Source organism: Rhagoletis pomonella, unplaced genomic scaffold (assembly GCF_013731165.1).
Source record: "Rhagoletis pomonella isolate Grant_MI unplaced genomic scaffold, Rhpom_1.0 Rhpom_scaffold_01255, whole genome shotgun sequence".
In the NCBI taxonomy this organism is placed as follows: Eukaryota; Metazoa; Arthropoda; class Insecta; order Diptera; family Tephritidae; genus Rhagoletis; species Rhagoletis pomonella.
In genome coordinates this window covers 23,520-48,346 of record NW_023459809.1, presented here as the reverse complement: position 1 = coordinate 48,346, position 24,827 = coordinate 23,520, and the positions used below count along the sequence as shown (strand labels likewise).

Below are 24,827 nucleotides of genomic sequence, written 5' to 3'. Positions count from 1 at the left end.
TTACTGGCATATAGTACCAAGGATATAAACTCAAATAAAGCTCTCTTGTTTCTGACGTAAAATTTTGGAACGCATCTATATTGATAAAATAGCCGCTGTTTATGCAAATAAGTATTACTCGAAACCGCTTGATCAGATCGACATTTATGCAATATCCGATGTCTTTTCTGCTTCTTTGAAAAATCTTCTGGCCGTATTGCCATCATTTGTGTTTCCTGTTTTCTGTTTCGGCATATCCACAAGAAGACCCATTTCGTTCCTAAACCTGTCTTGTATTTTTTTCTTCCTTCTTGCAACGCTCTCCTTATTTTCATCGCCTGATACGTACCATTTTTCTATTATTATTCTATTAAATTGGCTTTAACCGTGAAACTATAACCGTGAAGCTCAAAGCTAGTTGGTTTCAAAACAGAAATTTGCTGCCGAATATGCTCCACTTCCGCTTTAATGACCTCACGCGTCTCTTTCGTGAAAATAAATTTGATCGGTCTACAATATCTTGTCGAAGACGCAGCTGGATTTTGCCAAAAAATATGTTTCCTTCCTTCAGCTCCAGAGTTAAGTTGAAGAGGCACCATCGAAAGAGAAAACATGCTTTCGTCTGACATGTTGTCATCCGAAAATTTTTGCTTGTAACGGTTCTGTTCAGCTCCATCTCAGCTGAATGGCAGGGAACGACGTAAAAACCTCATATTGTGCATCTATTAATCTTTTCACCGTGTGGTCTATTAAGGATTGCAAATTGATTTCGGCATATGTTTCAGTAACAGTAACAAGGCTTGGGTAGCACAATAATTTTGATTGCTTAACGAGGTCATAGCATGGATACAATTTCGGACTGTATGGTATCGTATGCAATCGTATTCCACGGTATTGCTCAGTTGATAAATTTTCGTCTACGATCATGGCCAGTGCTTCATCTGGTGTAAGACTTTTCTTTTCAGTAATGCTTACCCTTGCTCTTTTTATAGCTGTACCCTTTCGAAGGGGATGAAGCCGACAACTCTTTGACAATGTTTGCTGAGTCTCTTTTTCCACAGGATCTCAGATGCATTGCGGTAGCCATAGTTAATTGTTCCGAAGCTACATTTGATATTAACTCTTTGCATTTCCGTTTTTGTGTACTCGAAGCACTTTCAGCAAACTCTTTTTCTCGCCTTCCGCGTTGAGGTATTTGTTTTGAAGTTGATGGTGCGTGATCAAGAGCAAAATCAACAGCAGAAATTTTTGAACTTAGCCAAATAGCATTGTCATGCATAAATCTTGCTTTATCACGGTGAGATTTGCTCCATCGCGATTGAAATTGGAAGCAAAGCTTTTTTATACGATCTTTAATTTTGGTATCGTCAACATCTGGTCCAAAAATTGATATAACGTGCTTTTCGACCGCTTCTGTTTTTTCGCTTTTCACCTTGCTCAACCAAATCCAAAATAGCTCCTCTCGCGATATTTTACTCATACTAAAAAAAGGCAAAAAATGGGCAGGATTTTATTTGTTAAATTTGTTTTGGGCACATTAACAAAGATTCTGCTGGCATTCCCATCACGGAACTCCGTGGAACTTGGAAGTTCTAGTCTATCAAATATTTGAAAACTTTAAAATTTGTCTTACCTTTCAGGTGGTTATAAAACAATTTTTTCAAAATACTTGAGTGCAAAAATAAATATTGTATAAAACAAAAATTTTAAGTTTAAGTAATAACCTTCAATACAAAAAATATTTTAGGCCAAAAAAACCACTCACAACTTCGACCTGATCACTCAAACTTTTGTGATCAATGCAAGCTTGCAAATCAATTCTAGCATGCTATGCAATTGCACGTGTTTGATAGCTGTTATCACGCCAATAACATTTTTTTATTCTCTTTTGTGTTTGTTTTCGTAACAATTGGGGTCTCTTCTCACGTAAAAAAAAATATGAGCGAGTTACGAAAACATTTTCTTTTTGAATTTCGAGATGCCAGATTGATTAAATCTCACACTGTGCGGTGGCAGCCCTCTTTAAAATTATATTTGGCATAAAGCTTTCATCAACCGTTTTCGTTTGACATCCTTATTGCTGTATTTCATATCCCACATTACTATAACCTAATTTCGCTTTTTAAACATATGGCAACCCACTCGAAACTATTTTCGAAATAAATGTATTTTAAATAAATGTTTTGTAAATCTCTCCGTTAAGCATGCATATTTTTATATTTCGAATTACTTATTAGTTTAATTGAATTTCACTTTTAAACAGATGGCAACCCTCTTCAGATAAACTTTTTTTCTATAAGGCTTTTATTGGCATTTTTTGTTTTTAATATTTCATTTAACTTACTTATTGAAGTGGACTTCACTTTTTAAATAGCTGGCAACACTGTTTGTAAAATTATCTGCATACACATTAGCCGAGTTTATTAACTAACTGTGTGCTAAATTTAATCTAAATTTGTTGAGCCGCGACAGCGTGCAGAAGTAAAAAACTTACCTACTCATTTTTTCACTCACCCAATCACTCAAGTTAGCCCTTGCATGATGCTAAAATGAATTTTAAAACAATTGCATTAAGGAGGGAATATACGGCTCAATTATAATCGCGCAAACCTAGAGTTTTGTTCGAGTTTGAGCAAAAATCAGATTTTTTTATTTTTGCTCAGTTAACTGTCCAAAAAGTACTAACTGCTGAATACATATGTACCTAGCACAACTGAACTGCACTCAATTAAGTTTGTGCAGTTATTGAGTCGTACTTTCTTTTGCAACAGCAGACAAATTGCCACCTAAGATTTAGTCAGCACCCAACTTTGGCCTACCGGCAACAAGCGGACTCATTTTCCATTATTTCCAGGGTTAATTCAAAATGTAGCTCACAAGCGGATTTCTCCTTTAAGCAAATTTTAAGGAGCACAATTTTCTCATTGCCGGAACCGGTTCCAACACGCATAAGCAAGTGGCCAAAAACCGCCACATACATATGTATGTACATATCGTCGGTGATATTGCAAAACGTTCTATGTCACTTATTACCACTGGTGCTTAATTGATCTGTTGTCTGTATCTGATCGCTTCTGGCAACCATTCATCTTCTTCAGCGAAAGGTAGCCAGTTTTATCACTCGTTTATTTGGGTGTAAAGATTTACAGATGCATTCCGGTGCACGTAAGAGACCATCTAAATGTCAAGGTTACTAATAGACATAGACCGTTTTGCAGTATCACCGACGATATGTACTTCGATCACAGAAGATTCTGCAAAATAATGCAGCCAAGTAGGAGCATTGGTTAACAAAAAACGCGCGCTCTATCACACAACAACAAATATAACATTCGGTACTTCGATGCTCTTTGCCTTACTTTAAAATACTTTGCAGATGAGTAAAGTGATTGAGCTCACCTTTATAATAATGGCGTGCATTCCCTTCGCTCATATATTTTTTCTCTTTCAACCATGCGAACACCTTCGCCTTTCCAGTAACTTCCTTCATTCGAAGCGCTTAATTGAATATCTGTTGGAGAAACTATAACAACAATATCGATGGGAGCTTTTCGCCTCAGTTCAACGATCAATTGCAAACAGTTCAATTTCAACTTTGTTGGCGCGCGCTTCGAAATCTAAGCGTTAATTACGGAATAACACGATAGTTCTAACTATTTTGAAAGACTTCCTAGAAAAGTGAAACGTGAATAAAATAAATTTGTTTAAATTGATGTCATCCAAGCTGCCAATAGCATTGTAATTATCACTCACTTAACAACAACAACTGCGACGACGACGACGACGACGACAACGACAGTGAAGCGCACTCTTCATCTTATGTTGACATTACTCAGCGGCGAGGTCAAGCTCTTAATTGAATTACATCCAAACGAACATACATATCTACACATGTCTGTAGTACAGTACTATAGAAAAAATAACGGCAAACAAGTTCTCTAACCAACCCAACCATCCAACAACGACGACGCCGCCGCCGCCGCCTTTCTCAGTTGCCACCGCGTCAGCTGGCAATGCACTAACTGCAGTTGGCAGACATTCACCCACGGGGACAATGGCAAAACATCTGGATATAGTACCTGCAACACTACAACGCAGCCTCTTTGTTTTGCTGCTTTGGGCGCTCATCCTGCAGGCGGCAATCGTACAAAGAGATGCACCCATCGCAATGGCAGACAAAGTGTATGCCGACGCTGCTGCCCGCCCTTTTGCTAGTACGAGTAACACGCCACCGGAGTCGCCAACACCGCCCCGCACATGCAATTCCATTGAGGTGCGCACAAGGAAGGATTTTGCATTGCTACAGAATTGTACGCGCGTGTTGGGGCATGTGTGGCTGGCGCACTTGCAAATGACGCCCAACGATGTTGCCGCGCGGCAATTCGCCTCCACCGTGACGGAGATTAGCGATTATCTGTTGGTTCATCGTGTGCATGGCCTACGAAGTTTGGAGCAAATATTTCCACATCTACAAATTATACGCGGCCGTCAATTGTTGTTCGATGAGTTTGCGCTGGTAGTGTATGAAAATCGCGATTTGCAAGATTTGGGCCTGAAGTCATTGCTACGCATACAAAAGGGTAATATACGCATTGAAAGTAATCCATCTTTGTGCTATGTGGATACGGTGAACTGGGTACAGCTGCTGGGCAATAGCACGCAGCAGCATTTTTGGCATAAGGTTTGCATTTTTGAATTTGAACTGTAGCAACGGGTTATATATTTGTTTTTGTTTTATTTTTTTTTTTTCATCCACTCATTGCAGAATAATAAATTGCACAATCACTGTACGCAATGCGCTCGCAGCACCAGGCAAGTTATCGTCGAGGAAGATCTTCCGGAGAAGTTGCGTAAGCATTGCTGGAAGTTTAATATGCCACAACGACGGCCTGATACAAGCAATATTGTCAATTGTCGGTCGGACTGCGGCATGCGTGGCTGCGATGAAAATGGTAGCTGTTGTGATCGTAATTGTCTGAGCGGTTGCGACGGCACGAACTGCGTGTTGTGCGCGAATCTGAACATGGAGCGACAATGTGTGGACGCTTGTCCACAGAACTACTATCAGGTGCGTCCCAAAATTTCTTGTTGTTACCACTTTTTTCCAGAGCAGTCCTTTTTTTTGTGCATACGCAAAATACTTACATAAATATTTTCCGTTTTTACCAAAACTTTCTATTGAAGTCCGGGTTTGCTACACTGAATTTAATGCTTTTTCGCTTAGTATTATTTTATTAAAACAAAAGTTTTTCGTAAGACAATTGTCAATTCCAGCAACTATCTTAAAAGCTCCTTTTTGTGTTTCCAAAGTCTACTTGAAAGATCTGCTAACGAGGAGGCCTTAGGTTAAATTAAATAAAAAATATCTACATATTTTTTCTAATAAAAAAATTATTTTTTAAACAATAAAACCTAATAATTAGAAGGAAAGTAAATAAATAAAAAAATGTATTCAAAAAAATATAATAAAAATAATATGATATCAAAAAAATAACATTAAAAAATTGGAAGAAATTCCATTTAAAAAGAAAAAACATAATTAAAATGAAAAGAAATAAAATAAGTTCCTAAAAATTAAACGAAATGTAAAAAATATACTTTACTTTTAAAAAGGAAACAAGTAGTTTTTAAACAAAAAACACAGCCGACTTCAATTCGCATATAAAAATTTACGTGTACCGTTATTTTCTAATGATCCAATGATCTTATTACAAATTACAAATTAGTATGAAACTACCCCTGAGGCACCACCTTTCCGGTTGACGTGGTCCGAAGTTATGCGGTAATATACATAAAAAAATATTCCGATCATTTTATAACCTCCTCCTTTTTTTGAAGTCGGTTAAAAATTTTGAAATATAGTAAGTTTTTAAAAATTAACTGGAATTATAAATGTATATATGTCTTTTTCTTTTTAAAACAACAAAAATTAAAAACTAAAAATTTAATTAAAAAAGGAAAAAATTAAATTAAGAAAAGAGAAACTTAATAAAGCAAGTTTCTAAAAACTAGCTTAAATAAAAGAAAGTTTGCAAAGGAAAATTAAATCAACAAAAAAATATTGAATTAAAAAAATAAAAAATTATCACAATAGGTTTCTAAGAATTAAATTATATTTAAAAAATATTGTGCTTTTTAAAACAAAAAAAAACCCAAAACAAAAAAATCTCGATTAAAACAGAAAAACCATTATTAAAATAAAGAAAACCAAAAAATTTCTGTGATATAAAGGTGTTAAAAATTAAATTAAATTAAAAAATATTTTTCTTTTTAAAATATTTTATGTAGTATGTAACCGAAAAATCAAAAGAAAATTAAATAATAAAAGAAAAAATAATAATTAAAGAAAAGCAGAAAAAATAAATGAAATTTAATTGAAACTAACAAAAAAAGTTCTAAAACAATTAAATCTTAAAACTAAATTAAAGAGGGAAATAAATACATATATAAATAAAAAATAAGAAAATCAAATAAATTTTTCCACATTAAAAGAAAATTTAATTTAAAACGAAAAAAAATTAGTGAAAATATCATTAAAACAAGTTTCTAAAAATTAAATAAGATAAACAAAAATTCTTTTTAACCCTTGAGCTGGGAGGGGAAAAATTAATGTTGTTCGCGAGTATCATTATGTGATACCGCTTGAGTAAGAAAAGCAACAACAATTTGCAAAAATGGTAGAAGTGATAGCTATTTCGGAAATCACCACATTTCCTTATCAGACTTCTTTCAGTAGGATTCGAACCCACGATCCCACTGACTCAGCCAGTTGCCTGCGCACTGTGCTAAGTTCGTCTTGTAAATTATCGTTGCTTTTTTCCTTTTTTGATGTGATTTCCGAAATAGCTATCACTTCTAGCATTTTTTCAAATTATTATTGCTTTTCCACAATCAGTTTTTCATTAAAAACCGCCTCAAGCTCAATAAAAATTGTTGCATTTAAAAAAAAAAACTCTTTTTAAAATACATTTTCTAAACTTTGGATACACTTTCGATAAAAGTATTTTCGTTTTCACAGTTGAAATTCTAAAATCTAAAAATAAATAGAAAACTTTAAATAAAAAACAAACAAATAAAATATACATACATAAGTTCCAAAAAAAAAATTATAAAATTAAAAAAAAAAATACGATCATGATTCCTGTTCGAACTAAGAGCTGCTAGCTTTGCAGAAATCCGGAAAGCCTAAACTTGATGCTTATAGGGAATTCTTGCGTGAGCACAACTTGGCCATACAACATCGGTTCATGCATTTCTAGAGATATATTCGGAAAAAAATCCCTTTGAAGCCGGCGCCCAACACATTTCTTGAGGTATGACGTCGAAGTTTCCAAAGATCATCGAAAGGCCTCTAGCAGAGAGATCTCACTCTTATCTTGAAAATTAAATCTTATAAATATATATAAAGCCAAGGCACATTAAACAGGTAGTATCAGTAGAGCAAAAACAACATTTGCGTGTATTTTGTTGTTGCTTCTGGTATCGAAAGTGTCAAAAACTGTTCTGAATTTTTTCTTCTAAATCAAAGCGTGCCATGTGAAATACAAAAAATTATAAAAAATAAAAAATTGAAATTGGAAAAAATAAAAATTTATGCAACTTTCTTTCCTAGTAAATTTGTTTGCTTCTCGAAGCATTGATCCATCCTTTGCAAGGCCCAGTAATCCGCGGTCGTGCTGCCGAGTTGGGCGAACGTTCCAAAAGCTGCTATTCAATCGCTTGTTTTGTATGGAAAAAGGTTTCACATGCAAATGGATTTTAACAATTCAGAATTTTTGTGAGAAAAAATTAAAAATATTTGACATTTTCGAGACCAAATAATTTGAAAATAAATCAAATCAGCTGCTCTACTGATACTACCTGTTCAATGTACCTTGTATAAAGCATTTGCATATCTCTTTATTTTTTGGAGTAAATGTAAACAATTTTTGATGTGTAAACAGCTTAGCTTTCGGTATAGGTAAAATTTGCGTTCCCCCAGCAGAAAATTTTTAACTGCTTCGTGTTTAACCAAGCAAAAAATCTGTAATTGTTTATTGTGTGTACAAATGAACATATCGGGACTATTTCAGGGATATTGCAAGACAATTTCTGCACTGGATCACGATTAGTTTAGGACCTTTTCGGGATTAGCTCGAGATAATTTTTGGACCCATACTGGATACTTGCGGGACCAGTTCACGACTATTTGGGGACCCTTTTCAGACTGGTTCTAAGCAATTTTGAGACCATTTCAGAAACGTTTCTGAATCATTTCGGGATAAGTTCAGGGCTTTTTCGATCGTTCAAAACTACTACATGGCCATCTTGGGTCCAGTTCATGCCTATTTCAGGACCAGTTTGGCACTATTTCTGGACCATTTCAGACTGGCTCAGGACAGTGGTTATGAAAGGTCTTGTACTGGACCCGAAAAAATTCATAAAATTAAATTAAATCATTGTTTAGTTTCTAATCTAACCTATTTATGTACGCTATAATTAAGCACAATTTAAAATTTTCTATCTCCATCCTTGGTACTTATTTATCATTCCTTTGCCACCTCGGTTCCATAGTACCAAGATCGCGAATGCATCAGCGCCGCCAAGTGCCGCCAAATGGGTTGGATACCACACCCTCCTGACTCAGGCTGTTTGGAAACATGTCCCAAGAACCATTTGAGCCAAGTCGATGCAAAAGGCCAAACATACTGTAAATTGTTATGCGCTGGAAAATATAGCATACATACAGCAGATGATTTCGAAAGCTTAAAGGGTTGTATTACCATAAATGGTTCATTAACCATAGAGTTGACCGATGTTAAAAGTAAGTTCGCTTAGTCGCTAATAAAATTGAACAAAAATTAAATCTAAAATCTTATTTCAGCCAAAATCACCGACTTGGATAATGCGCTGGTTAACCCAGATAACCCTAAAAGTTATTGAGATAGTAAAGCAACAATATTTAACTGAATTTGGGCTTCAAATGTAATAAAAAAGAAATGTGCCTACTTAGTTCAAAACATTTTATTCATAAACCTTGAGTATTTGGCCGTACTATATATAGTACATTAGGGAGATATGCATTGTAATAAAGGAAAATTAATTTTTAGTATGAAATGAAATAAAGCACTTTACATGCACTCCAACGTCACACTTCGAGCATCTGGTCGTGGTCCTTTCGTGGCAAAATCCACATCGAGTTTGTTTATCCTGAGGAATAACGAAATGATCAAGGTGGTCATATCGTAAAACTGTTCCTTGTGAGCTACTTGCGTGTCCTCTTTGATAAGATGGGTTTTTACGATTTTGAAGCAGTAATGTTGTTGCAATTACCCTTCTAAATTTCAGCTGATCCAGGTTTCCACCTTGTTTGCGCTGCAACTGCCATGCATTTTGTATAGCCATGTCAATACAGTGACCCAGCAAACAGTTATACCACTTTTTGCCTCGGATGGAAATTCTATACAGGCTGATATTCTGATCTGAACGATCTACTCCTCCCATGTTGGCATTGTACATGTTTATGAGGTGTGGCTGCTCAACTTGAATATTCTTTTTTTGCTGTCGTGAATAACGTTTTACAGCATGGATCGGTGCTAGTCCAGCAAAATTAGAAATAAGGCAGACCATATTATTGTCATGCCACTTCACTGCTATTATATTTTGATCAGAGATTTTTGCATAGTCATACTTTCCCCTCTTATCTTTTTTCATATGCTTCGAATCTGTTAGAGAAATGTCTTTTAACCGGTTTTCTCTTATTGTTCCTGTTGAATATAGGTTCCATTCAGTTAGTTTGTCGATCAAAGGAATCGAACTGAAAAAATTATCAAAAAAGAGATGGAAGTTCCGGTTTGGCCACTTGGCACGTAAGGCTTGTGCATATTCTAGCACTACTCCACCACCAACACCAAAATCAGCGTAGTCTTTGCTTATGTTTGTTGACGCACCCTGATATGGTTCAAACCAGTTCAAATAGCCCAATCGGGTGGCACCGACCCACAACTTATATCCGTAACGAATAGGTTTTCCATGGATGTACTGTTTACAGCCATGACGGCCATAGTACGGTACCATGGCCTCGTCAACGGAATGCATTTCTTCGACTGGTGAGTTCTCCATGAATTTTTTATTCAGCAGACGAAACAGAGGCCTTACTTTTGCAAACTTGTCATCGATGTTCAAGTGTTGATTGTCGCACACGTGAAAATTTGAAAAAATCAAATCAAATCTGTCCCTCGAAATTGCTTCTGAGACCAAGTCATTGTGGCAGTCTTTTTCGCGTTCCCAGAACATTTTTCTTCTTGGAACCTGTATATATCCGCTTAGAATCAAAACTCCAATGAATGCCAAAATCTCACGCTTTTCAAGGATTGCGTTAACATTTTTTTGTTGCGCGTACTTGTTACTCTCAGACAAAATAAGTTCTATCACTTCATCATCAAAGAACTTTGAAAAAAGTTCCAGCGGATTTTCGGTGTTCACTAAAACTTCAGAATCTTCGAAATCTGTTGCAATAACCGCCAAATCTTCTTTTACCCAATTGTATTTCTTTTGCCTTTTCACATTGCATTTGCGAACATTCTCTTGCTTTTGTAGTAGGCTCAGTGGTAAGTCATCATCCGAGTCTTCTGAAGAAGTACTCTCGTCATTTTTTCTTTCAAATACAACTTCTGCTGGGGCCTGTAGTTGTGAAGCTGGGAGGTTATCCATCTGCATATAATCTTCATCCCCAGAGTCTTCATCTGTCAAATCACCCGTTGCATTATTTGGTGGAAAAATACACACTTCTTCAACTCTAGTTTCATTTGTATCATCTTCCTCTAATATAGCAAGAACTTCGTGAAGAGAAATCCCCCTGTGACATAACGAAAAAATACAATGCATATTTTCCTAATGTACTAAATATAGTACACCTTCATTTGTTTATCCAAAATCCATGAAATTTTACAAAAATAACTTAATTTTTCATGTCACTCCGAAAGTGTCACTATATTTCTTTCACTTACCAATGAAATAAAAATTTTCTTTATAAATACAATATTCTATACTCTCTTACCTTTCAAACCGTATGTTGTAGTTTTGCATTTTCTATTTTTGTCTAACTTTGAAGCACACAAACACAAAATTTTAACTGTAGCTTTTGTTTGAGTTCAATCTCGAATGACTGCCTTACGCGTACTGAGCAGTTGAATACGCTTCGCGCTTTTGCACACATTCAAATGTGAGCATGCTGCTCATGTTCTTGCTGTACTATATTTAGTACATTAGGTACATCTGGGTTAATATCACCGAAATCACAGGCTATTTGAAAATCATAAACTCACCACAGTTGCTGTCGCTGCATTTCTTGCGCAATTTAGTCACCATACGCGGTGAAGAGCTTATAGATGATTTGTTAGTATCTATTCGTTATTTCGGTGGATATTGTTTGGTAACTCGCAACTTATTTTTTAACTAAACGTCTTCCAATTCCCTTTTAGGTATGCACTTTATGCTGTCGATAATTACCATTTATCTGAAATTTGGACGCCAAATCAAAATGTTGCCATATTAAAAGGCAGCATTTATTTTCACCTCAATCCGCGACTGTGTTTGAATAAAATTCGTCAACTTGAGAAGTCTTTAAAAAGCGCCAAACCTATTACCACAGTAAATGTTTCACCACACTCAAATGGAGAACGGGTCATTTGTATGCTGTTGCAGTTGTTGTTTGTGCATTTGTGTATAATTATTTTTATTTTTTTCGAAACAATTTTCAGGTAGCAGTCCTCTGGGCGTCTTAAATGTTACAGTTGAAGATTTCAATTCTACAGCAGTGCGCCTGAAAATAGATACATTTACTGTTAATAATATACAAATTATACTGGGCTATGTGTATTACTATAAGGAAGCGCCCATTAAGAATGTCACTCTCTACGATGGACGACATGGCTGCGGACATGATAGGTAATTAGATATTAGTGTGCTTGAGTTTTTTGACGTTTTTTGTATTTTTTAAGTGCTTTAAGTATCGCCTAATTACCTAAGATCCATATAAAATACCGTTTATTTTTGAGATTTTTTTTTGGTGTCGGATTTTTGCACTTTTTTTGAATATAGTATTTTTAGTATTTAGTATTTATTTATTAAGCCAATCAGAATAGAAAATCTTACAGGCTAAGTAGAAATATGTGATAACAGTAGGCAAATTACTAGTATACATAAATGGCTCACTTATAAAGAGGGTTTATTGTATTTAAAAAGCACTCTTTTGAACAAGAAAAATCTATTTCCAAATAATTAGTAATTCTATTAAACTCAATCAAGGATCTAGTAATAGGAGCATTGATTGCATAAAGAGCTTTGAACAGACGAACGTTGAAGAACTCAGAGTTCCTAAGGGCTCTGGCAGGAATATTTATGAAAATCCTCTCCAGGAGCATGGGGCAGTCAGTAGCACCACGAAAAACGTCAAAAATAAACGACAGCGACAAAATTATTCTCCTGTTCTGCAGTGACTTTAAGTTGATCAATAGGCATCTAGACTCATAAGTCGGAATGGGTTCAGAAAAGCGTAAGCTGCGCAAAGCAAAATATAAAAATACTTTCTGAATCCGTTCGATTCTTGCAATATGGCACTGATAATAAGGCGACCAAATAAAACAAGCGTACTCAAGTTTAGAGCGCACAAACGCGGTGTATAAAAGCTTTAGCGTATAAGGGTCAGTGAACTCTGAGCTATGACGTCTAACAAAAGCAAGCATGGCATACGATTTCGAAATGCAAAGGTTAATATGTTTTGCGAAAGTAAATTTGGAGTCAAAAGTTACCCCCAGATCTTTTATTTCACTAACCCTTGTAAGGGGCGAGTTAGATAAATGGTATGAGGCTTCAATGACGTTAACGCGTTTTGAAAAAGTAATCTGAAAACATTTTTTTAAATTAAGAGTTAACCGATTGCTATTACACCATGTACTTAAATTATCCAAATCTAATTGCATCAGTTCAGAGTCATGGTGACTGTAAATGGGTGAATAAATTTTTAAATCATCCGCATATAGTAAAAATTTTACTGTAGAAAAACAGGAGCGAATGTCATTAATAAACAATAAGAAGAAAAGTGGACCTAAGATGCTTCCCTGTGGAACACCAGAGCAGGCAACGAAAGGAGAAGACCTGACATTGTCCACAATGACCCTGCAACTGCGATTACGTAGGTACGATTCAATCCAGTTTAGAAACACTGAGTGGAAACCCATACAGGCAAGCTTATTGACCAGGACTACATGGGAAACCCGATCAAATGCTTTAGAAAAGTCCGTATATACTGTGTCAACCTGACATCCAGACTGAAAAGCTGCGATGCAGTCATCAGAAAAAATAGCTAGGTTAGTCACAGTTGAGCGTCCCGGAAGAAAGCCATGTTGCTCTGGGCATACCATATTCTTAACGAAAAATATTAATTTTTCCTGGATGATGCATTCAAAAAGCTTTGACGTGGCGGAAAGTTTTGAAATGGGTCTGTAATTGCTAATGTCATTTTTATTGCCACTCTTGAAAATAGGTGTAACAAAAGCCACTTTCCACGGATCAATGAAAGTGCCCGAGGACAGGGAACTATTAAATATTAATAAGAGAGGATAAACAAGAGCTTCGCACTGCTTAAACAAAATTGCAGACAGACCATCAACATCGGTATTTGATGACTGTTTAAGTCGAGAGATGCCACTAACGATATCTTCGGAAGAAAGTTCAAGATTTCCAAAATCAATTGAAGGTTGTATGTTGAAACGAATGTCCTCACCGTTATCAGAGTCAGACGCGAAGTTGGCCATGAAAAACTCAGCGAACAGATTTGCCGCATCAGCAGGAGAATCAACAGCTTTGTCGCCAAGGAAGAGAGAGGACGGAATATTCGACACAGACTTTTTTGACTTAACAAAATTCCAAAACGATTTTGGATTTGTTTTTAAGTTTTCTTCAAAACTTAAAATGTAATTTCTGTGCAAAAATTTATCTAGACAAGCGAACTTCTTTTCAAACTCTTTATACTTTTCGAAGAACACCATATTTTTACTATTTTTAAACTTGCGGAAAAACTTATTCCTCAGATTTCGAATTTTCGTCAGGGCTGCATTATGCCAGGGAACTTTGTACTTCTTTTTTGAAACCAAAGGAATAGACTGTTTACAAATATCCACAACAGTTGTTCTAAATTTCTCGAAAGAACTGTTAGTGTCTAAGTTGTAAAACAAGCTATCCCAGTTAATTTCTAGAAATAGATTGTTCAAGTCAAAAAAGTTGCAACGCTTAAAATTAAAAGAAAGATATGATGTATCGTTTCTAACTTTGGCAAATTTATAAAATTCAAAAGTTATGACTAACGGAACATGATGCATGTCAGACTTCGTCACAGGTGAATCGCATTTTAGCAATGTGTAGTTTAAATTATTACTTAAAAATACTAAATCTAAGGTGCGACCAAGTAGATTTGGGTAATTTGCCCTAAATCAATGCTTAAAAAGCTATCTATTAAATATATTTCATTCAGGCTAGTAACATCACTCGCTATTAATGAAGAACTGGAAGTATTCCGAGACCAATTTATGTTAGGAAGGTTGAAATCGCCTAGCACGCAAAGATGGTCGCCTCCTAATTTGTTCAGAGCCAATGCAACGATGTTGTCGACATGCGCTGTATATAGGTCATGGCTACTGTTGGGCGGAATATACGAAGCACAAAGAAAAATTGAGTCTGAGGTGCCTCGGATAAGAACACAAAGTTGATCAAGCAGCGCATCATTATTATTAAGTGCAACCTCAGAAGCGTGATGTTTGCAGGGCACTGCGATGAGAACTCCACCTCCTCTAGCACATCCAGTGAGGTTGGCATTTCTATCCTTGCGGAAGACATTATAAAGCTTGGGGTCGAAGAACTCCTCGCTATTAAAGTTCTCATTTAACCACGTCTCAATGATAACGAAGACATCATAATCCTGATGTGAACTGAATAGCCGCAAGAGCTGGGATTTTGTTCTAACACCAGCCATGTTTTGCATGTAAATTTTTAGGCCACTGATTGTTCCACCGGGCCCAACCGATTGCCGTTGGACATCGGTTGGACCTCGTCGTTTTTTGACCCAAATTTAAATGGCCTCACAGCTATATTTGTAGGCCATAGCTCTGGCACCAATAGCTTTTGAAGTGAGCTGGCTTCAACGCCCAGCTTAAAGTTAATATAACGCAGAGATTTGGGATCCACGCCAGCCTTTACCAATGGAATACAGACGATAGAGTTTTCGTCTATCCCGGTATGTTGAGAAATGTGCGATGTTAATTTTTCGGATGTAACCGAAGCAGAGAAAGGCGAGATATGCAACCACTTCCTTTTCGTAACAGCACTTAAATCACCATGAATTGCCGACCCAACAACTAAAGGTTGCGCTAGTAAAGGCAAATTAAGTTGTTTACCATTATTTGGGGTGGGTCTAATGTTGGTATTTGCAATTGCAGCATTATTGTTGCTTTCAGCACTATCCGGATTTGAGCTAGTACCTGCTTCAGCATTATCATTGTTGGGAGCGCGTTCTCGGTTGAATTGGTTTTTATTATTATTTCTTCGTTTGTTCTTTTTTTTATTTTGCACTCTTTTCCATTCGTTTTGGTTACCAACAACTGCAGGAGGGTTGTCAACAATAACCGAAGTAGGCGAAGAAAATTGAGAGGCAGGGGCGTTAGGAATTGGCGTCGCAGTTGAAATGTTAGCAGCAGCATCGTTGGGCAGCATTATTGCCGGTAGATGAGTAGCTGTATCAGCTGGTATAATAACAGCATTAGCATCGACGTTGACAGAGCCAGTATCAGTTGAAGTGCTAGCAGCAGCATCATAATTAGAAGAGGGTAGAAGAGTAGCGGATGCAGTCTCAATCTGATTGTAAAGTCTCCCGGCCTCTTTAGCGGCGCCGTCGGCAGAGCCATTAGCGCCCGTTGACATGCAAGAAGAGGCTGGGTGCATAGATGAAGAGAAGTTGTATTTGTTTACACTGCACAGTTTCTCAAATTGTGTGAGCAAATGAGACAGAATGGAATTGTTGTCATTGAGCTTACACTGCACGTCACGAACCTCAGCTTGAAGGGAATCGGTTTTTTGTCGTAAGCACTCATTATCTTCATGCAAAACATTCAAAGCAGAGAGAAGATTAGAGTTAAGTAATTTCAACTCAGCAAAATTGTCATTAGCAGTGTGGGAATTAGGCACTTGCACTTGAGTGGTTTGTTGTTGTTGTAACGAAGAATTATTCGAAGTCATAGACTCGTCTTGTTGATCAGCAGCACACAAACCACAAATGTAGATATTGTCAGCATTATTTAGGTTATTTAAGTCGGCAGGCAGGCTACCAACAACACAACTCAAATGGAAAATTTCTCTGCACTGATCACATTGCACTGAAGTTTGGGCGCGCTCAACTCTATGGCCACAAAAACAGGGCATAATGTAGCAAATATTAGAAAATGATAAGCACAGGAAAAGAAAAACAGAGTCAATGACTATAACACAATTTTAATTTTAATTTTAATTGTTGTGCGACAAAAAATAAAAGCTCGAATTATAAACATAAATTTTTTGTGACATAAAACACTGCAGACCGTTAGCGACAAGTAGTCTCGAAAAAAAATCTCAAAAGTGAACATGATTTTTTAGCCGTTTGAAACTTGCACTTCATTAGACCAAAATTGCATGCATACGCAAAAATGTTCTAAAGATTCGGATTAAAAAATTGGAATTTTGATGAAAATTTTATGAATTTTCCTAAATTTTGTATACAGTTTTAATTTGTGATTTATATATTTTCGGGCAAAGCGTGGATGGTATTTTTATAGAAAAAATATATTAAACAAAATAAAATTAATCAGCACGTGGACATTTGTTTGAGTCACTGTATGTACATAAATACATGCATATATATGTATACATACATATATGGAATTTTGAAACCTAAAATATATAGTTACACTCTTTTACAGTTGGCGCATGGATATAAATCCCACCAAAAATGTGCGCTATATAATTTCAAATCTGAAGCCTTATACACAATACGCCTACTTTGCGAAAACCTTAACAATGACTGACTATCACATACAAGTAGATGCCTATTCAAAAATTCAATACTTTCGTACGCTACCGAGTAAACCGGGACCGGTGAGGAGAGTCTATTACACTGCAATCGCCATCGATAAAATAGTATGTCGAAATTTGCCACCATATTATTAATATATTTATTAAATCTCCATGTATGTACATATGTATTTACTAAGGTTCTCCACTGGTGGCCACCGCACATGCCCAATGGCGAAATTGAGATGTATTTAATCTATCACGAAAAAGTGATCATTGGTAAACATAGTAAGTTATTATTTCAGCGCATTAAATCGCTGCTGGTTCTTACATTTTTGTTTTCTTCCTTTGCAATTGTTACATAGATGTTACTCTAGGAAATCATCCAGAATTTTTGAGATACTCATCATCATGCGAGTGTGTTGTTATAAACCCTGAATACAGTGGTCCACTACCCAAGGATGAAAATTATTATAACAAAGATCAAATAATTTATGAAGAAACTTTGCCGAATTTAATTTTTGTATCGTAAGTAGAAACATAATTTTATTTTATTTAACATATAGTATATTTCCACTCAACGCTATATGACAACAAGTAATTTTAGCGAAAAAAAACCGACTTTAACTCTCATATAAAAAAAAATATATATATATAAATATGTATATATACAGTGTTGGAAAAAATAATAGAAACAGCTTATGGAAAAATATTAAATCAATTATATCATATATTTTTTGGAATGGCGCACCCTGTACAAATATCAGTTAAAGGTTGTTCTTTTGCAAAACATTATATTCCGCTTGTTTGTCTCCTTTCCACTTTATGTGCGAGAGAGTACACAATTGAATAGTTGCGCTTGGAAAAAATAATAGAAACAAAACGTGTTTGTTAATATTGGTGCTTTACAAAAGGTAAATTAATTATTTTTGGCACTTCTAATTGCGTTTTTAAAGAATGTTAACTAAAGTAGAGTTATACTATAGGTTATTGAAACATTAAAATGAATAAAATGGGCCGAGCTAAACACTGCACGGAAGGGGAGAAGAACTTAATAATAAGTTTAAGAAAACAAGGAAATTCGATGACTAAGATAGTAGATATGGTGGGCTGTTCCAAAACGAAGGTGTTCCCTGCCCTTCATAGCGTAAAAAACCAGAAACACGACGTGCAAAGCGAAAACTGACTGCTAGCGATCAAAGGCGTTTAATTCGGCATTACAAAGTTAGCCCTTTTCTGTCCTCAAGAAAGCTGAAAACAGAATTGAATGTCGATGTCACAAGCCGAGCCATGACGTACAGATTGGCAGAAGCCAAACTTTCTGCCAGAATCTCTAGAAAGGTGCCGTTGCTGAGCCTTAAAAACAAAAACAGCACACTTGGTTTTGCCAGAAAACATCTTTTTCGTCAAAATGGTGAAAAAGTGCTGCAGTCTGATAAGACAAAGAGTAATATGTTTGGATCAGATGGAAAATAGTGAATAGTAAAACGTCCTACGAACACAGCCTTTGATCCACAAGACACGAAAAAACGGTTAAGCACAGCGGGAGTTCCATTATGGTATAGGGCTGCTTCCCGAAGGAAGGAGTTGGTCCAATACTTTGGATTAAGAACAAAATGTGCGCGCTTGACTATGTAAACATATTACAGACGATAAGGCTTTCCTATGCTAAAGAGGAAATGCTATTGCGGTGGGATTTACTGCAGGATAATGATCCTAAACATGCATCAAAACTGGTAAAGTAGTGGTTAAAGAAGAAAACAGTGCAGGCTATGGAGTGGCCGCCACAATAGCCAGACCTCAACCCTATTTAGCACCTTTGGGCAGACTTAGAGAAGAGAATCGGGCCTTTTGAAGCCCGCAATAAAGACGAATTTGGGCACCACATTCAAAAATCGTGGTATTCCATTCCGAAAAGTGTTTGTGCAAACTTCGTCAATTCGGTGCACCGAATATGCGAAGAGGTAATCAGGCAATGCGGCGATTCAATAAGCAACTAAAACAATAATATTTTTTTAAGAATTTTTGGTTCAAAGCTTAGTTTATTTAGAAATAATACTTTGTTTCTATTATATCTTCCAGGCCAAAATTAAAAAAGGGGCCACAATTTATTATGGCTTATTGCCATTGCAAAAGAACACTAGATTTTATTTAACGTAAACGAAATGTACGAAATCGGAATGTGTTAAAAATGAAAGAGTTCTTCAAACAATAAAAAATATATGAAAGCTGTATGTTTCTATAATTTTTTCCAGCACTGTATTTTTATATATATATATATATCATGATCCGCTGATCGATTGACGTGGTCCAAAGTTATGCAGTAACATACATAAAAAAAAATAAAAAAATTAATAAGAAAATAAAAATATTCCGACGAACTGATAACCTCCTCCTTTTTTGGGTTATTTCGCTAATGAAAACAATCTATGGCTAGTAATAGAAAAAAAACTAGTAGGTACCTTTCTCGTCCAATGTTTTCAAATACAATTTACCAGCAAACTCGGTATGACCAATAGTGACGGTCGATTAGATAATTTTGCGATTAATGTTATGATTAAGTCTTCACATCCATCGCCATTAAAATCCTGTTTTGCATATTCTGTTAATTTTCTGTCAAATACAGTTCCATACAAAATTTACTAACATAATTTAAAAAAATACGATATTTTTTGGCACCTTTACCGATGTAAAACCGTAGTCCGTGTCAATTGGCACGGCCCACAGTGCTTCCCTTTCATATAGAATATGGGCAAAAATAGAATTATGGACGGATTTAAATGAAAGTTCGCTTCTTAATAAAGTTGAGGACGCTAAATTCAAAAATGCAATTTACCTTTGGATAACTTTCTTACTTTCACTGTAATTGCAGCTTGAAGTTAAAGTTTTTTATTTTTGAAAAGGGTTGCCACCTGTTACAAATTGTATTAAAATTATTTAATAAGTCAAATGAATTATATAGTACAATATGGGTATCAATTGAAACGGTTTTGAAAATGCTTTACTTCTAAACGATACGTAGAAATGTTGCCACATGTTTAAAAAATCAAATTCAGTTTAATTAAGGGAATAAGGTAAGTGAAATAAGTACATATATCAATATGGATATCGGACACAAGAAAAAATTGCACATATCTATCAAGAAATAGGTGAAGAGTAAAAACATTCCTGGGTTAATTTAAGAGTCCAGTAATTTAAAAGGAAAGTAATCAGAACAAATCACTGATTGACAATGTATGTATTTGTTATAAAATAACAAATACGATGTCGTAAACCTTTGGTTTGGTGTAGTTATTATTTTAGTTAAACTAAATTCGGACTTTACAAACAGGTGGCAACCCTATTCGTAATATTTTTAAGCTAAAACCTTCTTAAATCTCTTTCGTCTGACTCCCTTGTGGTGATACCTATCTATTTCAATTACCTAACTCCTTTAATTCTAGTGGAATTTGATTTTTTATACAGGTGGCAACTCGCTGCATGTAGTTATACACATTTCGATTGATACCCATCTCTTAATAATTCATTTACGTATAAAAAAAATTTGAATCTAATTTTTTAACAATCTAATTTTTTAAAGGTGGCAACTCTTTAAAAAAAATTACGTCCTATTGTCCACAGGTCATGCTTTTTAATTCATTCATTCCTTTTTGAAATTGGAACGAATCGTGCTGACCCCAAGGCACCGACAAAAAATTAAAAAATAATTTTATGCATTAGCGTAAAACGCATTACTCCAGAAAGTGCAAAAATTAGCAGGTTTTTATTTCTTCCTTTGAAAGCTAAAAGCCCGTACTATTTAATAAAATAATAAAAAATGACCTATTTTTACATATATTTTTTATTCATTCAATTAAAATTTAGTATTTTTCGAAATTTTGGTTAAAAAAATTGTCACCCCGTATTCAATTTTATTCCAAAATTTTAATTCCTGTAATTCTCTACTATCTATATGGAAACAAGGAACGTCAACGTGCTCTTATTAAAACTTTTAATAAAAAATTTGTCGACTTTAGTGGCTTCCTGGCGGCATATAATTAATTCTTTAGGAAAATGTCTGTTTAATTTCTTTTATCGGATAAATTGTCTTTACAAAAATACCAAAAAAGTTCACATTGCAGATAACGAACTTTTCGATTTTTGCCCACCTAGGCGGCACTGTGGCTGGCGGCCTATCTTATGGGATTCTCGTGTTAACCGCATAACGGTGACGTTGTTGCTGCTTCTCTCTATCATCATGTGTCGATTTGCTTATCTAGTGTCTCTCCTGGCTTCGTCTAGGATGAACGCTACTTTATCATTTTTTCAAGTAGTTGAAACATGGTCGAACATTAGACATGCCTTCAATATACTCTCCAGCCATGGAATCTCCAGCAATTGGGTTTCCTGTAACATTGCGAGAAACATTCCGGACGGGAACTTATACGGAAAGAAGTTATTGATTAGTCATACAATCGTCTTATCTTATTTGGTGCTGTTATCGCCTAAGCGGCCAATTTGGCCGTTTCTCTTCTGTGGCAACTCATTCCAATTAGGAATGCCAAGTGAAGCCAAGTGGGTTCCGAGTCGAATACATTCAGAGCTGGAGCGTCTGTGTCCATACGATCCTCTCCCGCCTAATAGTTTGGTTACCGAGATTTATGGATGGTGCTGCTGAGGACTGATTTAAGTCACCACCTGGAAGATATGTGCGAAGAAGAAGGTCTAATATCTCTTTCAAGCTTGTGTTGGTCCTCCTCCTTCCTTTTAGAGGTATGATCCTTAAAATTAGTATGGCAGAATCTTTGGTTGATTCTTTTCCTCTAGGATTTTCGTTTTGTAAGGCAGATACATATTTTGTAAGGGAATTTTTCTTCTCGGCATTTAATTTAAAGATATATTCCTAAATGCCGTTGCGAAGACAATAAAAAAGAGAACTTAATAACTTGATTAATAAATTTAATGTATGTACAAAGTTGTGCGTTTGAAAAAAAGTTAACCGGAAATGTGCCATTCGAAGGCAAAGTCGGAATAATCTGCAGTAAAAAGGGCATAAGCGCTTGGTGACCAAAAGGAACGACGTATTACATTTTCCTAATTTTTTTATAAAATATAAACTTACTGTTCAACCGACTTCAAAGAAAAAGGAGGAGGTTATCAATTCATCGGAATATTTTTTTTCTTATTGTATGTACAGATGTTACCGAATAAATTTGGTCCACGTAATCGATCTCTATAATTCTTCTTTTAAAGGAAAGGGGTCTTAGCCCACTGGTGGTCCCATACTAATTCGGTTTAGATCTGATCATTGGATCATAAAGAAATTAACGGTATTCTTAAATTTTTATATAATTTGAGTCGGTTTTTTTGCTTAAAAATTACTTGTTATTACATACATATTAGCTCTGATTCAGTACTCCATGAACTTACAGGATTTTACACGAACTTGCAGGAAGTTGCAGGGAAAATTTTCCCGTACTCTGAACTCCTCCAAAATCCTGTAAATAAGAGCGACTTTTGGAGAGTTGTTTAGAGAATGAAATTGCAAGATTTTACCCGAACTTTTTCTTCTGGTAAAATCATGAAAAGTGTCAAGCACTGGTTGACGTGTTTACAGGAAAAATGGATTTTTTGTTGCCGTACTTTTTGTTGTTACTCACTTTTTACTCTCACTTCAGAGGGTAATTTTGCTGTTTGACAGTTCTACAGGATTTTTCCCGAAAAGTATTGAATCAGAGCAAGGTACATTGAACAGGTAGTATCAGTAGCGCAGCTGATTTGATTTATTTTCAAATTATTTGGTCTCGAAAATGTCAAATATTTTAAATTTTTTCTCACAAAAATTCTGAATTGTTAAAATCCATTTGCATGTGAAACCTTTTTCCATATAAAACAAGCGATTGAATAGCAGCTTTTGGAACGTTCGCCCAACTCAGCAGCACGACCGCTGATTACTGGGCCTTGCAAAGGATGGATCAATGCTTCGAGAAGCAAACAAATTTACTAGGAAAGAAAGTTGCATCAATTTTTATTTTTTCCAATTTCAATTTTTTATTTTTTATAATTTTTTGTATTTCACATGGCACGCTTTGATTTAGAAGAAAAAATTCAGAACAATTTTTGACACTTTCGATACCAGAAGCAACAACAAAATACACGCAAATGTTGTTTTTGCTCTACTGATACTACCTGTTTAATGTGCCTTGGATCAGAGCTATTTTTAATAGTCATCAGACGACCATAACTCTTTTCCTATTTCAGGCGCAAGGTGGATAACAGGCATGTGCGCCGCGAAGCGAAAGCAATTGCTTGCAACAATGGTACCAATTGTGTTGACGGCAAACTTTCCACTACCCCCAATACCATTAGCGCCTTTCTCGATAACACATCTAAACTTATACGGCCCAAACGCAAAGTACCAGATAATACGCGCAAATTAGCTGAAAAAAAGAACAACAATAACCTTGAAGATAAAACCAACAAAGATGACCACGATTTGGAAGGCGATCCAAATTTCATGGAAGCAATACGCAATTTCAATAAATTCCGTGAACAACAGGAAGAAATTGCGCTCAAGACGCAGGATACTGGACCGGATGATTTCCCTATAGTAAAACAGCGACCTGTATGCCAACTAGTCGGCGCCTCTGCGGAATATCAGCTACAAAACGATTGTCGAGCGCAGGAAATTTTCGATGGCATAGCGGTGCCAGGTCATGTACACTCCTACAAGCTAGAAGGACTGGAACCAGATCAAACCTATCGCATTACCGTTCGTGCATGTGTAGCGAATTTGAAAAATGGCTGCGGCGTTGAGACAAGTATTTTTGCGGAAACGGTCAGCAAGAGTATGGAGGAATTCATAGAAGATTTGAAAGCGTTGGAATGATCTAAGTGAACTGAGTGCACTGAGTGCACTAAACACATGCACTGTTAGTTTTAAAATTGTATTAATCACACTTTGTTTTGATTGCAATTCTAAATATATTTTTTAATTAAACGACCTTCGAAGTCATTTATGGAAATGCGTGCATTGGTTTCCTTTAATTTATGTCAAATGCAATTTCCGTCGGCATGTCGATAATGCAGCACAAGTGGGAACGAGATGGCCTAACATTCAATTTACAATTACAAAAACGAAAGTTAGAACTGCACTACAAGCTTACGAGCCGTTGGCACTGTGATCTGGAACGAAGATCCGACGCGAAGTCATTCAAAAATAGGCTAGTAGCATACCTGATTCGGTTTATGTTTATCTAATAGCTAAAAGAATGCACTACACGAATCAGAAATCTTTAAATACAGTGCTATCTGGGTCGAGTGAACTAATTAATGCAAGACCAGTTCATAAAATGCAGATTGTTCACTATATCCAGATTGAGTTTTTTTTGTTCTTTAAAATCAATTTTATTGCGCAGTACGTCGTTTGAAGTTAAATTTTTAAGTACTCGGAAATGTCGTCTTTTCCCTCAGCTAATGCCAACACATGTTTCCGGTGGATGTTGTATCGTTGTCGTCAAGCTCTATTAGCGGTAGACCCAGGAAGCGTGCAGCCTCGATGGGGTCTGTCCATAAGGCCAGAGGCGTTAGCAGGGTGGGGTTTAGTGGGCATGTGAAGAGATGCTGCGAGTCATGGGGCTTTTCTCCGAATGCGGGGAATTCATTTGGCACATCAGCATTTATTCTGCTCAAGTATGAGTTCAACCTGCTGCAGTAGCCCGATCGAGGTTGGGCTATGGGGTTCGAGTCTCCCGAGGCAGACGGCCTTCTAACGTGCCGTCGCGATGGTTCTT

General features: G+C 36.0%; 1 protein-coding gene across 1 annotated transcript; it reads left to right on the top strand.

The window, feature by feature from the left end:
• Positions 1–3,446: 3,446 nt before the first annotated feature.
• LOC118752141 (insulin receptor-like) lies at positions 3,447–24,061 on the top strand. Its single transcript, XM_036486996.1, has 11 exons — positions 3,447–4,660; positions 4,745–5,047; positions 8,533–8,782; positions 8,843–8,871; positions 11,240–11,355; positions 11,442–11,650; positions 11,721–11,907; positions 16,965–17,181; positions 17,256–17,343; positions 17,421–17,583; positions 23,296–24,061. Exons 1-11 carry the CDS (start codon positions 4,034–4,036, stop codon positions 23,921–23,923), a joined length of 2,817 nt encoding a protein of 938 aa, XP_036342889.1. The 5' UTR covers positions 3,447–4,033; the 3' UTR covers positions 23,924–24,061.
• The last annotated feature ends 766 nt before the right edge of the window (positions 24,062–24,827 follow it).